Source organism: Drosophila rhopaloa, unplaced genomic scaffold, assembly GCF_018152115.1.
Source record: "Drosophila rhopaloa isolate 14029-0021.01 unplaced genomic scaffold, ASM1815211v1 contig_3, whole genome shotgun sequence".
In the NCBI taxonomy this organism is placed as follows: domain Eukaryota; kingdom Metazoa; phylum Arthropoda; class Insecta; order Diptera; family Drosophilidae; genus Drosophila; species Drosophila rhopaloa.
In genome coordinates, this window is record NW_025335123.1 from 23,845,889 (window position 1) to 23,864,883 (window position 18,995).

Genomic DNA, 18,995 nt, shown 5'->3' on the forward strand with positions numbered 1-18,995 from the left:
ACCTGGTGGTGGTGGTGGTGGTGGTGCGACGGTGGTCGCTGCTGCCCCGCCGCGGCACCAACATCACCAATTACTAGAGGACCGTCTCGTTGGTGTTGGTGCAGGTGCGGGCTCCGTTGACGATGGAGTACTTGGTGGAGGTGTCCTTCTTGGCCATCAGCCGGCCGAGGAATATCTCCTTGAAGGTCTCCCGGAACTGGCGCGACATGCCGCAGTAGATGCCGAAGTTGATCGGGTAGCTGACCACCAGGAAGAAGTTGGTCAGCATGATGCAGATGTTGGCCAGGCCGTAGTCGAGGAACTCGATGATCAGGGAGCTCACGATGTGCATTGCGGTGACGACGGCAATGGGGATCTCGGCGAGGAGGAACACGGACACCACCACGATCAGCATCAGGGTGGTGCAGTTGGACTCCCGCAGCTTCTTGCACTCCTTCTTCCGGTTCTCGCGGAAGAGCAGCTTGCGCCGCTCCTGCGCCTGCCGCATCGCCGCGAAGAGCAGGATGTTCAGGGTCACCAGGATGATGCAGGGCAGCAGGTGGACGAACAGCACGCGGAACAGGTAGTAGCTGGTGTAGTACAGATCCACCCCGATGTACTCGTGCACCCACAGCGCCGTCTCCAGGTGGCACACCTCCGTCGCCGCCCCGTTCCACTCGATCTCCAGCGGAATGTACGTCCTGTCGAAGAAGCGGGGCAGCTGGTGCAGGAAGGCCAGCAGCGCGATGTACGCCGTGCACCGCCTCACCCGCGGCATCGTGCACCAGGTCCTGGCCATGGGGGCGTGGCACACGTAGATGTACCTGCGGAGTAGGTTAAGCAGGAGATCGGATTATAGGCCACAGAAAGGTCATTGAAATATTCATAGGGAGAAATAATGAGTACTAAGCCATTAACTAACAAGTAAGGAAGCAGTTATTAAAAATAGACTACATTTCGATTTCTATGCCTATATTTCTTAAAACAATGAAGCTATGTCGATTTTGCGCTACATGTTGCCATCGTTTCTAAGGCAGCCATATGATATTGTTGTCCGATTTTAATTTAATTAAAAGTGTAATTCCATAATATTTGAATAATATTAAATCCCAAAGAACAACAGAAAAAATTTAAAAACAACAAAGTTATAATTTTTTTTGAATTGTTTTTTCCTATTTTTCCCATGGGAGCTATATGATATAGTCGCCCGATCCGGCTCGTTCCAATTTATATACTACCTGCAATAGAAAGACAACTTTTGGGAAAGTTTCAGTCAGATAGCTTTAAAACTGAGGGACTATTTTGCGTAGAAACGGACAGAGGGACATGATCGATCTCGTCTTGCTGATCAAGAATATATATATACTTTATTAGGAAATTATAATACTCTCCGCAAGGGTATACAAATTAAAAGTACATGTTTAATAAGAAAAACTCCTCTAAAACATGCCAATCGCCGATCAGAGTTTTGTTTGCGAATGGAGCCACCAAACGGAGAGCAATGCTCACAGCCATTAAACACCAATGGACTTTATCTGGCATTATCTGGCATTACCTGCTGCCTGGTCTAATGTGGCCCCCCTCCCCTCGTTTATCCGCTCCTGTCAGGGCATTAAGACCTGGTAACGAGCTCTCTGCATTTGCCTAATACATTTTTATGGCAGGGCAACGTCAACGGAAGATAAACCGATTTCCCCAGGTGAGAATTTACGATCGCAATGTGGTGACAACGAATTGGGCAAATCCTAATTTGAGCCACCATTCCGTTTCCTTGGAAAAGCCAAGGAAGAAGCAATCAAAGGCCATCTGAAAAGCTAATCAAGTTGGCGCTTTGTAATTTCATAATTTGAGTAATTCGTCAGGGGTCGTCCTGCCATGGAATAAATTCGTTTGCTGTGAGGATTGGGCAAAAGTTTGCCGCTTTATAGTTGGCCAAAATACCACCCATCGCCCCTTGGTTTTCCAATCCGAAAAGCGAACGAACTTTGGCCCCGGTGGGTGGCTTGGGTTGTGGGCGCCCTCAAGGTCCTTGGTCTTGGCCTAATTTATGCGCATAATTATGGCCACGCCCATTGCGCTGGCACTTGAAAATGCTTTTCAATCAATCTTTCATTGAACCTTTGTCAAGCGGGGATTTCATTAAAGTTGAAAGCAACAGAAATAGCAACAAAAACGGAGGAAGAAGGATGAAGAACGATTGCCAGGCGTTTACTCCTAAATGGAATCGAAATTAATAAATTAATAACATTTGGCTGGCTTATGTTTTTCCCCCCCCCTCCACTCCTATTATCTTTGTCATTTTAACATTTTAGTTAATTTGTCTCAACAGGAAGGACCCAAAAAGGGAGAGTGCTGTGAAAGCAACCCTTAAACCTCAACGCGTCCAAGAAAACTAAGCGACACAATAAATCAATCAAGAACAACATCTCCCGAAAAGGACTAACCGATATCATCTATAGGAATCTGCAGCAGATGGACGTATTGTGCTATAGATAACGATTTTGAATGTAGGAACAGTGCCAAGGATATCCCTTTCATTCCTTTTAGCGGGATTACCCTTTGATGCGAGTTTATTTTTTTAGCAAATGGACTTTAAGTGGGGAGACCTAAAAGACAAAAATGGGTAATTTATTTCTAAAGCTGAAGAAAAATGATGTAAGATTTATTGAACCTTACTATTAGGCTATTTTATATAATACACAGAAAATCTGCCTCAGCTTAAAAACCAAATTTTGAACATAGTTTTAATTAAATTAAACCACGAACCTTTAGAGCAATACCACTTTGAAATCGGATTTCTAAGAAAAGGTTATGGGCTTAGAAGTGCAGTTTTTTGGCACTTTTCTGCAAACCTATTTTTCGTAAATTTGGAAAGGGGTAACATCATTAAAAATGACGAAAAATCGACCAAAAAAAAAAAAGGAAAGTAAAAACACAGATGTTTAGAGAATTAAACCACAATTATTTTGAGGTATGCCACTTTGAAATCGGATGTCTACAGGAAAAGTTATGAGCTTAGAAGTGCAGTTTTATGGTACTTTTCTGCAAACCTATTTTTCGTAAATTTGGAAAGGGGTAACATCATTAAAAATGACGAAAAATCGACCAAAAAAAAAAAGGAAAGTAAAAACACAGATGTTTAGAGAATTAAACCACAATTATTTTGAGGTATGCCACTTTGAAATCGGATGTCTACAGGAAAAGTTATGAGCTTAGAAGTGCAGTTTTATGGTACTTTTCTGCAAACCTATTTTTCGTAAATTTGGAAAGGGGTAACATCATTAAAAATGACGAAAAATCGACCAAAAAAAAAGGAAAGTAAAAACACAGATGTTTAGAGAATTAAACCACAATTATTTTGAGGTATGCCACTTTGAAATCGGATGTCTACAGGAAAAGTTATGAGCTTAGAAGTGCAGTTTTATGGTACTTTTCTGCAAACCTATTTTTCGTAAATTTGGAAAGGGGTAACATCATTAAAAATGACGAAAAATCGACCAAAAAAAAAAAGGAAAGTAAAAACTCAGATCTTTCGAGAATTAAACCACAATTATTTTGAGGTATGGCACTTTGAAATCGGATGCCTGTAAAAAAAGTTATAGGCCTAGAAGTGCAGATTTTTGGCTCTTTTCTGCACACCCATTTTTGGAAAAATTGAAAAGGGTATCATACTACATAATATAAAATTACGAAAAGTCGTACAAAGGGTAATAACCAAATTTCGAACACGGATTTTTAGGGAATTAAAGTACAAGCTGTTAAAGGTACACCACTTTAAAATCGGGTTTCTGTGAGAAAAGTTATGGCCTTTAAAGCAGAGCTGTTGATATTTCGCTGAGATTGACCCCTTAGATTTCCGGTCAGTTATTAATAACTGATGAATGTTTGCCCTTAAAGTGATTTCAATCACACAACTAATAAGGAAGACATTAAATATTTATAGTTTCTTAAACGTTCCCCCACTCAAGTTCCCCTTCAAAAGTATGCCAATAGGCCTCGCATAATATACATGGCTACCTATATATTTCATACACTTTTTGTTGTATGAAATTTTTATGGAGAGCGTCACTCACTCAGTTCGAGGCACTCGAGAGCATTATGCGACCCACTTCCCCACATTGCCCCGACCATCTGAAAGGGCCATAAAAACACTTGAAATACAATAAGTTGACAACAGCCACGACAACAACAATAATAACAATAAACGCTGAATGTTTTTATCGCGCTATTTGTCCTCGGGCAATTTTCAACGCATTTTAGAGAGAGTTCTACCCCGTTCCCCCGTTTCTCCTTCATTTTTTCATATATATATTATTTAGCTATTTGGTGGTGCATAAACCAGCCAGTAGCCCAGTCACCAGTAGCCAGGAGCCCAGTCACCCATCCACCCCCTCGGTTTCGACCACTTGAAAACAGCCCAAAGTCGCATAATGGCCCAAATATTTATGACTATTTTTTCAGCGCTCTTCAGCCAACCCTCAACTTTGCAAATTTATTTGCAAAGCTGTAAAATTTATGATCCCACACATGAGTTAATAGAACAAAGCGCTAGCCAGGCCAGCCAGCCCCATCATCTCCAGAATTTTTTTTTGGGGGACTCTTGAAGGGAGTATTCTATGAAGACAGGGTGAAATTTATGATTCGTATTCGAAATTAGTTTATTGTTCACATTAGTGGCTACAATTTATGGGTTTAGTGGCTGAAACAATTGGGCTTTAAAGACCAATGCGCTGTGGTTAAGGGAATGAGCTAGCAATCGATTGATTGTCTCGCTGTCTGCCGAAAGTACAACTCGCATCACTCATACGCATCACTCATACGCAGCGTTGGCTGCGCCAAGGTAAGGCCATTTGTTTGTTTTTTCCCCCTCAAGGCATTGACATTTTATTTTTACCCACACAATAACTGATTTATTGCCGCCATTGACAAGTCGACGAGTCAGTCATTCAGGCAGTCGCTCTTTCACTTACATCTCAAGTGGGAAACCAGCTAAGGGCGGTCTCACTTTTATTGGCCTAATTGCATACTTACCTTTGCACGGCGAGGGCGAGAGTTAGCCAAACGGAGATGGTGTGGCACATGGCTGGCATAATCTGTAAGCAAAAATATGCGGCTATGTAGTATGTATATATATGTATGTGTGTTAAGCAGAAGGTGGTGGCAAGTGCGAGCAGCAGAGATTATTGTTGAAATTACTCGGTTGTTCGGATTCTTGCATACTTTCGGGGAGCAAAAAGTAAATAAGAATGTTTTTGAGACAGGAACTTTATGGTTGAAAAAAAACCTTCATCTTTAAATAAGTATTTTCCTGAATATTACATTATTCATTTAATATTTATGTATATTTAAAGGAGTGTGTTTTACGGAACCATATTTCAATGAATAACTTATTGAATACCTGTATTTTGTCAAGGGTAATAATACTAATACCATCGATGCCCAAGGGAATCGGGCAATGCAATGTGTCTGCGATAAATCACCAGTCGGCCCAAGGACCTAGAAAGTCATTTCTTGGGCTGTCTGCCAAATCGGATTTGATGTACTCAACTGCATTAGCCAGCAGTGGGAATGCAGAATCCTGGTCCTTGGAGCTTTGGTAACTAGCAACTAGCAACCTGGATGGCCATTGGCCAGTGGCTGGTTCCACCTGGACAGGTGTCTGCTCCATTTATGGAGCGTAATGAGTGCGGCTCTGCGGCAAACAGGCGCTCCATGGGAATGACGTCCGACTTGGCCATATAATGCACAATCTGTGGCCTAATCCGGTTTATGTGTCTGACTGGGCTGCAATTACACCGACATGGCTAGATAAACTCGACTGGCTACTGGATATTTTACAATGAAACGGTTAACCCCCTTTTTGCATTAACATGGCCATTATGCGCACCATTCGGAGCGGGAACGTGCTGCCGGAGCATATAAATTTGGGGAAATGAAACGGAATCTTCAACTTCGAGGCTGCAATGGCCGCCTGGTGGTTATTACCAAAACGAGGAGTGCCGCTCTGCTGGATGTGAGTTGAATTTTATGGCAGTCATACGCAGAGATAGTCAAAGGACCTTGCCAACCCCACCACCCCGCCCACAAGCGGCCCAGCCAATCTCCACCCCCGTTCCTTGGAATCCATCTACCATCTACCATCTAGACAGCCAGCCCAGCATGGAATTTAGCTGCTACAAATCCCCGGAGAGTCCACTAACAGCACGTAGCTACAATGAGCCAGAACAGTGGTGCAAAAGCTGGTGAAAACTTGTTTTCTTGTGTTTAATCGGTCCGAATGGAAATAATCTTTGCGAAATGAAATGTCACTTGTTTTAATATTCAGAAGGGTTAGAGGGTTTTCTTTGATTACTTTCTATTTTTTTTGATTTTTCATATTTAAGTACTCACAGCATGCACAATTATATACTTCTGTATTTGTTTTGGTGGCTCATATTAATTATATATAAGTAAGTAATCAAGCGAAATACCCTGCACACACTTCTAAAAACCAAACTTGTAGTGCATGGAAAATGGAATTCTAAGGCGAAAATGGGTTAATTCCACTTAACGCCCTTGGCCTTCCTTTTGCTCCGCTTAGTGAACCACTATGCCTTCGGCGCTGCCAGGGGCTGCGGGCTTATGCTTATGGCCAAAAGGGGGTGGGCGTTTTATCAGCTTGACACTACTCCATTGAAGTGAGTAAACAGTTTTGCTTTGCCACCCCCACACCCCCCAACCCACAGCAACCCAGCCCAACCCCCAAGCCCCCATTCCACGCCCTTCGAGTGCCATAAATTGAAAATGTTGATTAATCAAGGCAAACGTGCAAAGGGCAGGAAAAGCGAGGAAAACAGGAAAGCGGGAAAGCCCGAGTTTGCATGGTAATGGTGGAAAAACGCTCTCGAATGAATAAGTGTTGTGAATGGCTGAATGAATGGGTGGATGGATGTGAGTGTGAATGTGGATGTGGATGGGTGGGGGATTCCCCGGGTTCCCCCGATTCAACGGACTCCGAGGGGCAGCAGGTGGCAAATGGCAAGTGGCACTAGCAGCGTTTTTCATTCTTTCATTATGCTGACAGAAATGACACACACAAAAGGGAAAATCACGGAAAATGGGGAAAATGTAACGTGGCAGCAAATGCGATAACGATAACGATAACGCGACGGGATCCAAAACAAAGCATCGTACATCAGCCGGAGACAAAGGAAAGAGAGGGGCAATGAGACCGAGAAAGAGACGGGGACACAAAGTTACAGCCGAGCATTTTATTTAGGTCAATGAGCGGCGCGTCTTTCGGTAAAATGTGGGCGAAATGGGGGCAAATGGAAAGTGGTGGGGGGGGGGTATGCCAACGTGGCCAGAAGCCAAAACAAACAGTTTTTCGCTTTTCCCGCTTCTCGACCAGCCTTGGCAATTAGTTTGTGGCAAGAAAACACAAGGAGAAGAAGACACTCCTCACACAAAAAGAAACATCTGACAATGTTCCCCATAACAAAATCCATCTTCAGATAAAAATGTACTACATTTTGGATACCTATAATATCGTATTTGATGAATATATTTGTTTTGATGACTATAATTTTTCTAATTCGTTGCAATTCATAAATACATTTATTCTCAATTAGAAAACAGTCTACAACTATCATTACTACTATATTAAATATTTTACTTGCAATCTGCCTTCCATTTATAGTTTTTCAACATTAACAATTTTAAGTCTTTAAATCTTTTGGGTAAGCTTTGAAATTCGTCTAACAAACGTATTAAAAATGATTTTCTAAAGCCCCAAAGTTTCGCGGAGTGGAAAAGGGAGGTGACCAATGGGTGGCTGGATATCTGGAGTCTTTGTTGACTTACCTCATTGAAAATGCTGAAGGCCAGACACATGGAGACCGGATGCAGGGGCTTATAATGATTGCCGAATGTGTACATATACCAGAGGCCCGGTGCCGGAAATATAACAGTCAGCATATCGCAAATAGCCATTCCTGAAAAGAGAGGGCAAGGGGGGGAAATGGAAAGTTTAAATTAGAAATTATGGTAATGCTTGTACAAATCAATTGCGATTTTCAATGTGAATTCATTGTGTGATGGGACAGTGCGGATGCCAGCATCCCAATGCTGATGCCCGGCTGTCTGTACAAATTTCGGTCGCATCTGTAATCTGATTTCAGGGCTTATAATCGATTCGCTGATCAATTATTTACGGTTCCGTTGCAAAATGGGGTAAATTGAGTGTTGATTCTAGAGTTCAGGGTTCATCTGTGGACCAACATTTGCCAATCCAAATAAGGAATTGTGTTGCCATTCATTAAATTTCCAATTTATTTAAATAAGTGATTTATCGACTTTATTCTGAACAAAAACATGAATACTATTTACATAATTAATTATTATTAATAGTCTTTTCAAAGGAAAAATGTGTTTTTAAAATACATGAGGTGGTTAACAAAAAGAAGCCCAAAAACAAAATAACAAAATATGCCTAATATTTGGTCCATGTCCTCTAAGCCTTTCAACTAATCGACTTCTGTCCCCTTTGCCTTTTCTCGGCCCTCTGACATTTGAACCGAGCGAATGTATTTAACTGACTGACGACACACCCTGATGACTTGACCTTTGTGCCCTCATTGGACGTTGGACGTTGGACGTTGGCTGTCCCGCTGTCTGCACATTTGGCTGGTTACAGAGAGAACAATGAATCTTGGAGGAATTTTTGGCATCATTTGGAACTACATACAAGTATATCATACATGTATATCTGATCATTACAAATTTAAAGGCGATGTATACACTCATACCAAAATTAACCCTAAAAACAAGAAATTCGCCCTATTTTTGTCTTCAAAGGCATCGCACCTTAAATTTTAGGGTAAATTTTTCTAAAATTAAGGGCGTTCCTTTCTAAAATCTAAGACAAAAGGCCCTAAAAACAAGAAAAACTTTTCTGAAAAATAGAAAAATATTTCTTAAAAGTAGGGCATCTAACCATAAATTTTAGGGTAATGATGTAATTGTATACAATATATTACCTATATTTAATTTACTATTCACATATAATATATGACTCTGTTAGAATATAAAAATAATATGATTATAATCAGAATTTGTGGGAGTAATGGTATAAGAAAACATTTATTTGTAATTGATATCCATATATGTGCCAGGAATATCTAAAGTAAATAGAAGTCATTTGAAATACAGGTCAGATTCGCAGTGTTTCACACACTTTGCTCGTGTATTTTGAGCCATTTCTGTTGCGGTTGCCCCTGCTGCAGGGCCAGAGTTCATTTCACGTTTGGTCCGCTGTCATTTGAACCGAATGCGATTAGCCTTGGCCTGCGCCTGACACCCGGGGGCGGGGGGTGATGGTGGGGGTGGTTGGGGTCCGGGCGGCGGTTAGGTTGCCCTTAACCCATTGACAGCCAAGGCGCGCGAGAGGAATAATTTAAAATTTAAGCCTTGTGTTTAACTCCGCCTTTATTGGCGGCGGATCGAATGTTTCGATGGCATTTCCCGCCGTTCAGCCATCGTGTAAGCCACTTACACTTACACTTACTTACAGCCAGCTTCCAGCCTCAGTTTTGTTTTCAGTTTTAGAGTTTCCATAAATCAGCGGCGAATTCCGCGCACGCAGACTATTAACTTGGTTATCAGGGGTGAGCAAGTAGCTATTTTGTAGCCATATTTCCATAAAACATTTTTTTGGAGAACTGATTTTATTATTGCATTTCAAAGAGCTACTATATAAATTGTATATATATAAAGAAGTATAATCGCAAACGATTTAATTTAATTTAATAATGTGTTTTAGAAGCCCTACCCCAAGTGCCTGTTTTTCAAGACTTGACTGCGCAAACGACTTAATTTTTTCTCCGGACTTTATATTTCTAGCATGATCTGCAGTCAGCTCTGAGTTTGCTATCGCCAGTCGGCAAGCCATTAGCATTACACACGCTATTAGAATATCTCAGCATTAGGCGAGGGGGACAGCCGCAATGGGATCATATGGGGGGCAGATGGAAGGGGCACGCACATCGCCAGCTATTTGAAATCTCACAAAACTTCTGCCTGATTTAACATTTTGGCACATTAAGCGCCAAAAGGGGCGACGTGCCGAGGCCGCGGCATGAAATGACATGGAATAAAAATAAATAATAATCATAAAGGCGGCGTCTGAATGGGGAAAATCAAAATGGGCCCAGTTCCCCAAAGTCAGGGCAAGATGGGGCGATGTCGAAAGTCGTGTCCTTGAATCGAGTAATTCGGCAGTCGAGTGACTTGCATGTGGCACGATAACGCCAAGTTCATGCAAACGACTACATGGGGATGCATTTGGGGGCATACGAAAGTGCATTCAACATCAGTGTGGGAATTTAAGTTCACTTTTAAGGCCTGTTTAGAAACAAAGGGTTTTATTAAGGTGCAATTCGGCGCAAAATCGGTAATTTTGTAAGAATTTTTATTGGCGATACGGATAGTCTCAGCTCAATTTTGGTGCAAATTTTTTGCATGTGATAGGGCAACATTTAAACAACATGTGTGAATTTTTTCATCCAAAAATATTAAAAATTGAGTGAGATACAGGCAATCTCCGGCGGCGCCTTGAACAAAACACATTTTGCGATTAACACAATATTTCTCGAGATATTGTGCATACAGAAAAAAAATTTAAAAAAAAAATACAAAACAAGAAAGGAAAGCTAACTTCGGGCGGAGCCGAAGTTGATATACCCTTGCAGAATACTCTGTAAATTATATTCTCCAAAATTATTCATATGATGCATTCTTAATACTCATAAAAAATCCCAACTTCCTAACTTTAAAAACACCAAAGTTATGACATTTCCAATCGTTCAGTTATATGTCAGCTATAGGATATAGTCGGCCGATCCTTATGAAATTCGGCATGTCGGATTGATTAGCCAAATATAAAACCCATAGAAAATCCCAACATTCTAACTTAACAAACACCAAAGTTATGGCATTTCCGATCAATCAGTTATATGGAAGCTATAGGATATAGTCGGCCGATCCTTATGAAATTCGGCATGTCGGATTGATTAGCCAAATATAAAACCCATAGAAAATCCCAACATTCTAACTTAACAAACACCAAAGTTATGGCATTTCCGATCAATCAGTTATATGGAAGCTATAGGATATAGTCGGCCGATCCTTATGAAATTCGGCATGTCGGATTGATTAGCCAAATACAAAACCCATAGAAAATCCCATCTTCCTAACTTTACAAACACCAAAGTTATGGCATTTCCGATCGTTCAGTTATATGGCAGCTATAGGATATAGTCGGCCGATCCCGGCCGTTCCGACTTATATACTGCGTGCAAAGGAAAGAAGGGTGTGTGCAAAGTTTCAATTCGATATCTTTAAAACTGAGAGACTAGTTCGCGTAGAAACAGACAGACGGACAGACAGACGGACAGACAGACGGACAGACGGACAGACGGACATGGCTATATCAACTCAGGAGGTGATCCTGATCAAGAATATATATACTTTATAGGGTCGGAGATGTCTCCTTCACTGCGTTGCACACTTTTGACCAAAATTATAATACCCTCTGCAAGGGTATAAAAACAAGAGAGAACGCTATAGTCGAGTGCCCCGACTATCAGATACCCGTTACTCAGGTAAAGGGAGTGCGAGGGAGATGGAGATAGAAACTTTGATCACGCATAACTTTTTAACGAATGGTCCGATTTGAAAAATTTCTTCTACATTTCGATAGGTATTGATAAACACAATAAAACTGCATTTTTACTTTTCCGAAATATTTAAATTTTTAAAATCGTATATAAGCGATTGTGGGCGTTAAAGGGGGCGTGGCACCTTTTTGAAACAAACTTGCGCTGCGTAGGAACTCCTAGAATCTGCATGCAAAATGCCAATCTTCTAGCTTTTATAGTTTCCGAGATCTCAGCGTTCATACGGACAGACAGACAGACAGACAGACGGACAGACGGACAGACGGACAGACGGACATGGCTATATCGACTCGGCTAGTGACCCTGATCAAGAATATATATACTTTATAGGGTCGGAAACGCTTCCTTCTAGCTGTTACATACTTTTGCACGAATACAATATACCCTTTTACTCTACGAGTAACGGGTATAAAAATTAAAATACTTTACCCCTCCCTTAATTGAATGGCCTTGATTTCAAGTTGGTTATCCTGTCAAAGCACTAACTCTCCATAAAAGGGTTTCGTATTAGAAAGACCCCTAAGATTAAAGTCCCCCATAAAAAGTGATTATTTAATAGAGTGAGTGCATATATAGTTAACCGCGTAATCAATTCCCCACACCTATAAATGTTATATAGACTCACCCATCAGCACAAAGTTGGTGGGCGTGGCCATGCTCTTCTTGCTCAGAACGAGGACGATGAGGGAGTTGGAGATGATGGTGATGATTAGCAGGAAGGGCATGCAGTATCCGTAGAGGGGTGTGGCGTAGTCGAGGGGGGAGTCGCAGGTGAGGTTCCAGTAGCTGATGTTGTTGTCCACTGAGCGGCAGGAGCCGCCGACCATTTGCTGGTAGTTGGCATAGTCCAGGCTCTCGTTTCCGTAGTCGGGGATCGGGACTCCCAGTCCCAGGTGCGACTGGTTGCCCGGCAGCTGGCGGGGATCCCCCAGCGCCATCTCCATTTCGGGACTGGCGGAGGGGGCGAGGCGGTACTGGTACAGTACGTCCGTGCTGTTGTCCATGGCGAGTGGTTTCTCGAGGGGATTCCCCAGCTAATTAATGGTGCTTTGCTCAGCACTCAAAATGTTGCATTCATCCTGAAAAAATACAGGTATAAGGGGTAACTTAGTTATAATTTCTCACTGAGGTAGTTGAACAACAAAGGTTATGCTCTTGAAAATATTAACCATAATAATATTCAATATTCAAGAGCAGGGATCACTATATCACTATATATGTTGCCCTTCTCGAGTTCGGAGCTGCACTGATCTACGGAAAACTAAATCCACAGCCAGCAAAGCTGAACTTACAAAAAGATAATGCCAAAGATAGTAATGTTAGCTAATGAGAGGGGCTCATAAAAGCTTTGAATGGAGCTGCAATGCCTACATTGTGCTAAAGCTAAGTAAACATCAGTCAGAGGCATTTGCATTTACTAATCTTATTTGGCGTCTGCTTCCAAACAATTATTTGTATTTACTTTCGACGACATTGTTGTTATCCCAAGTTTATGTAAATGGGATTCCTCCCATAAAAATCTTCTAAAATGTAAATTAGAAGAAAGAGTTTTGCATAGTTTGTAATTGTAATGTTCTTCCAATGGACTTTGCTCTATTTGCAAGTTCATTGCGACTAAGCAGTTCCAATGTCCCAAACTCGACGAAATCTTGTTGGTGAAAAAGTTTTGGCATTTTCCGCAGCATTGTGAAAATATGCCATCTAAAGCCCAAAACGCTTCCGCTTTGGGAATTATCCAATCGAAAAGGGCAAACTTTCATTTATCTGAGCGATTTCGATTTGCTAAAAGGCTAAAATGATTTTTTGTTTGCCAGCTGACTTGAATATTCAAATCTGTTATGATTATTTTAGTTATTCTAAAAGCGTTCCTTGTTTGAGTTTTGCTGCCTGGGGAAATGCATGCTAAATCAAATAAATTTGGTATTTCACTTTTGATTTGGCTGCGTGATTGATAAATTATGAAGTTGTTTATTAAATAAAGTGATTGCTTTGTTTTCTTTTGAATCTACATACAAACACATTTTATATTTCGAGGCTTTAAACATTCGCCCGACTTTTAAAACATTAAACTCGGAATGGGTTATGGCCATTTCTAATCACTTTAATCGTGAGCTATGTTAACCATTTCGTAAATAACCCGTGACTTCTGGGCAATAAACATTATGTCAGAGATGGCAACTTTTCGGGCTTTTCGTCCCCCATTTTGGCCATGATCTCAGAAGCCAACTAATAACAGAGCATTCCGCATGTTTATGTCATGTTTATGCTGCCTTTTTAATGGTTTTATTTTTCGCATTGCCAATCCGAGAACTTTCTCAATATTTTCGGCTTGCCGTTTGCCAATTTCCACTTCTTTTTTATCATGGCCACATTGACCCACATAAGCGCAAGAAGAAGAAGAAGAATGGGCCCAGGGGTCAGGGGTCGTGGGTTGTCTCCCAAGAAGAAAATTGAATGTGGCCGAGAGACCGAAAACTCATTCATTGACATATTTCTCTGGTCGCAGCATGTTCTACATGCCTAATGCGACTTAAGTGGGCCATTTGAGCGTGGACAGAAAAGATGAAATTAAAGAGAAATTGCGAAATTGGATTGACAATTTCACCTATACCATGGCCCCTTGAAATTTCACATTAAGCGACTGAAAGTTTTAAGTTTATCTAATATAATGATAAAATTGCGAATTAAAGAATTAAATACTGACAATTTCAATGAACATAAATACGACATAAATCATTAAAATAAACATTTTTTGCCGGTTATTTGGTGAAATGCCTCAATTCGGATTTACAAATTTAATTTATGTACAATGGCTGCATCTGCAGTTTATTTATTTTAGATTAATTTGTTGAGCTCATCAATAATGCGAGCACAATGCGTTTGAACACAATTGAATGAATTATTAAATTAGTTCCGGCTATTTTGACGCGGATTGCTGGGCATTAAAAAAGGATCAGAAAATGCGAGAAACATCCAAACGGAATAATCTACTTGCCATAGATTGCCGACTGCCAATCAACGCTAAATCGAATGTCGTGGGAGCATGCAAATGCAATCAAGGCCGTCTGAAATGCCAGAACGGAAAGGAAAAGTCCCTGGGAAATCCCACGGAAAAACGCTCCAAAACCCATCACATGCAGCCGCAAAACCGCAGTGGAAATAACTCAAATCCCGGGACATCTCGACTCGTTAACCCACTGGCACGCTGAGTCCTTTTAATTAGCCCTAGAAAAGCTGGCTCTGAGTCGAAGGAAAAGCCCGGCGGGAAATTCCACTACCAAGCTGTCAGTCATCTGTCACTTGCTTTTCCCTTACAGCTTTAGTTTTCTGCACAGCGAAAAATATAGTTAACTATGATATAAATGTTTATCAACCTTCTTTTATATACTTAACGGAAAGCGATTGGTTTCTATGTTGTGAGCCAATTAACAATATCTAGATGGAATAAGTAAAATCCATAATCCCTTCCAAACTTACTCAATCTGTCAACTCCTTTTGCTCTGTCTCGTATTGAGTGGAATTTCCCTGCCTTCGCCTTCATTTTCACTACCAAAAAAAGGGTGCCAACTGGTGGTCGTTTCCCAAATTAAAGACACTCGAGTGGGCAAATGGCGTCCGTTTAATTAACTTAGGTGTTGCATATCGATTTCCTGGTGGCGCACTAATTATGCCCTCGGCCTGGCTTTTCTTTTGACACACGCTCTGATCTATTTTCCATCTCGTTTTCCCACCAGCTTTTCCGCCCCGCCCCGCCCCGCCACGCCCCGCTTTTCACACAGACATTAGCCGCCATCTTTGATCCATTACTACATGAGCGAGGAACAGGCGAGAAGACGTTGATGGAAAACTTTAACTAGGACATCGCAGATGCGAATCTCACTTGCAAACAACACGTGCACACTTTCGATTGCACTTCCAGAAAATATTAGATCATTGGGTTATATAATATATTGTGGCATTAAAACGAATTACAGAGGCATAACTTAGGGTGACAATCATTTTGTCTGTGTGCCATAACAAGACATATTGAAATATATTTTGTATTTATATATATTATTTAAAAATATCTTTATATTGAATAAATTTCCAATGCAACTTTGGCTATATGAAATCTTTTTCATTTCATAAATATTTCCATTTAAAAAGATAACAAATTTTGTCTATGTTAAGGCTGTAATTTAATACACCCCAAATAAAATTTGAAATACTCCTAAAATGATTTCTGTACTTATCTTCTTGCTCTAGCATTTTTTTCTGTGTACACACGTACACTCACTAGCACGCTCTCACACTTTTGCATAGTCAAGTCATCATCATAAAGCGATTAGTGAAACTAAAACTGCCATTAAAATGCCTTGGCTTCCGCCTTCATCGCCCTGTCTCTCTCTCACACTATTCCTGCCTCTTTCTCGCTAAGGACATCTCTGTCCAAATGAATTTCCAATATATAGTGTAGTTTCGCCCACAAGGAACAGACTTCAATGGTATCAATTGAGCATTACCTCTGAGCTGTGAGTAATTGATGATGAGAAGGACATTTGAACGCTTTTTACTACTTTTTAGGCTTATCTTAAAGTCGTATTCATTTTTTTTTTAAATGTTTCGTTATGGTTTCAAGAATTTATAATTCCTTGAAGTTAAAAACCGCAGCCAAAAAAAATCAATTCCATTTTCGAAGATGTGCAAAATGCAAGGTAAAGGTTGAAGCAATGCATCGATGTTTGTGACATTTTCACACCATTTTACACAGCCCGGCCACGCCCCCTTCCGCCCTGTGCCGGCTTCGTTTACAGGACTTGTTTTTATGGGGCCAACAGCAATGGCACCGAAAAAAGTCGATCAAATAGAACGATGTCGTCGCAAAATCGGGGGAAGCGTGGGTTGTTGCTCTTGGTAGATGAACTTAATTGTACTTTTTAGCTGGGCAAAAAACAGAAAACAGAGAACAGCATATTCCCCCGAAGGCCTGTATAGCTGTTCTTGGCAAAATAGGGCGTACTAAAAGTGGGCATGGTCGTTGCCCCAGGGCCAAATGAATGAACGAGGAGGGCGGTGGCGGGGGCGGGGGCGCGGGTGTGTGGTGTGTGCCTTCGAATGGCTTAAGTAATTTTCCATTTTCCATTTAGGCGACTCTCTTGGCATTTTTGTCTCTTGCCCTTCATTATACCCTTGCAGAGGGTATTATAATTTTGGTCAAAAGTGTGCAACGCAGTGAAGGAGACATCTCCGACCCTATAAAGTATATATATTCTTGATCAGGATCACCTCCTGAGTTGATATAGCCATGTCCGTCTGTCCGTCTGTCCGTCTGTCCGTCTGTCCGTCTGTCCGTCTGTCCGTCTGTCTGTTTCTACGCAAACTAGTCTCTCAGTTTTAAAGCTATCGGATTGAAACTTTGCACACACCCTTCTTTCCTTTGCACGCAGTATATAAGTCGGAACGGCCGGGATCGGCCGACTATATCCTATAGCTGCCATATAACTGATTGATCGGAAATGCCATAACTTTCGTGTTTGTAAAGTTAGGAAGTTGGGATTTTCTATGGGTTTTATATTTGGCCAATCAATCCAACCTACCAAATTTCATAAGGATCGGCCGACTATATCCTATAGCTGCCATATAACTGATTGATCGGAAATGCCATAACTTTGGTGTTTGTAAAGTTAGAAAGTTGGGATTTTCTATGGGTTTTATATTTGGCCAATCAATCCGACCTACCAAATTTCATAAGGATCGGCCGACTATATCCTATAGCTGCCATATAACTGATTGATCGGAAATGCCATAACTTTGGTGTTTGTAAAGTTAGAAAGTTGGGATTTTCTATGGGTTTTATATTTGGCCAATCAATCCGACCCACCAAATTTCATAAGGATCGGCCGACTATATCCTATAGCTGCTATATAACTGAATGATCGGAAATGCCATAACTTTGGTGTTTGTTAAGTTAGGAAGTTGGGATTTTCTATGGATTTTATTTTTGGCCAATCAATCCGACCTACCAAATTTCATAAGGATCGGCCGACTATATCCTATAGCTGCCATATAACTGATTGATCGGAAATGCCATAACTTTGGTGTTTGTAAAGTTAGGAAGTTGGGATTTTCTATGGATTTTATTTTTGGCCAATCAATCCGACCTATCAAATTTCATAAGGATCGGCCGACTATATCCTATAGCTGCCATATAACTGAACGATTGGAAATGCCATAACTTTGTTGTTGTTAAAGTTAGGAAGTTCGGATTTTTTATGAGTATTAAGAATGCATCATATGAATAATTTTGGAGAATATAATTTACAGAGTATTCTGCAAGGGTATATCAACTTCGGCTCCGCCCGAAGTTAGCTTTCCTTTCTTGTTTTTTAATGTTTATTTTCCTCGGCGTTTTCTTCTCCTTTATTTTTTGTGGGTGGTGCTTTCTGTTGGGATCTCTTTAATTTGTTCGTTTTGCAATGAATAAATTTCACAGCTAGCGGGCATATGAAAAATCATGTATGCATGTCAGTGGCGAGGATCTCTTAATTAATTCCCATAGAAAATAAATGGAAATATAAAAAACTTAAGTCAGTAAGGTGAAAATATAAAATTTGCTGGCATTTTTTACATATCTATTAAATTTTAAAAACTGTTATAATTGATAAATTGTTTGTCAAATTATTATACGCAGTTTTTATGTTTTTTATCACTGACTCTCATCTCTTATAAAAAGTATATCCAAATAGCAATGCCACAAAGTCACTTCTCCTTCCTTTGTTTTCCCGATAACTTATGGACCTAATCATTTTTAATCGTTTAGGAGATAAGAGGTTCTGCATTTTTCCGGCTTTTCCCACTTTTCCTCGAGCTCAAGCAATGAGATAAAGCAGCGACATCAGGCCGAGCGGCAAAAAAGAAACTTCGCAGACATGTTGAATTAGTAGTTCACATACGCTTTACCTCCGCCCCCGCCCTTGCCTACGATTTTCCACGGCTTTTCCACCGAAACGCTTAAGGCGTTTAGAGTTTTGCTCGCCGTAATCGCCAAGGCGAAACTTTTTCGATTTGGGAATTAAAATAAAAGGGCATCAACAACAATAGCTGGCTGGCCTCTGGCTGAGGGGGATTTTCTTTTTCCCCTCTTTCCGATTTTTCCGGCACCCTAGCTAAATTTCCGCCGCCACCCCCCGATGAATTTCCAGACCCCTCTGGCGATCCTAGAGCCGAAACTTTTGCCGGCCACTCTGCACGCATCGCTAGGGCTTTCCCGCCACTCTCGACTTTAATGGGAAAATCCAGGGCGTATCCCCCGCCCCACTTTCT

At 41.0% G+C, this 18,995-nt stretch overlaps 1 protein-coding gene across 2 annotated transcripts in view; it reads right to left on the bottom strand.

Moving 5' to 3' along the window:
• Window positions 1-18,995, bottom strand: part of LOC108046990 (sex peptide receptor) — a 50,041-nt gene continuing 31,046 nt past the window's right edge. Inside the window, exons 1-5 of one of the 2 annotated variants that reach the window (XM_017127005.1) lie at window positions 12,863-12,932; window positions 12,319-12,772; window positions 7,822-7,952; window positions 5,011-5,072; window positions 1-803 (exon numbers count right to left, since the gene is read on the bottom strand). In XM_017127005.1, coding sequence (XP_016982494.1) covers window positions 74-803; window positions 5,011-5,072; window positions 7,822-7,952; window positions 12,319-12,697 — 1,302 coding nt within the window. In that variant the 5' untranslated portion in view covers window positions 12,698-12,772; window positions 12,863-12,932 and the 3' untranslated portion in view covers window positions 1-73. Of the gene's footprint in view, window positions 804-5,010; window positions 5,073-7,821; window positions 7,953-12,318; window positions 12,773-12,862; window positions 12,933-18,995 lie in introns of those variants that run through there. The other variant, XM_017127003.2, reaches the window with a different exon arrangement.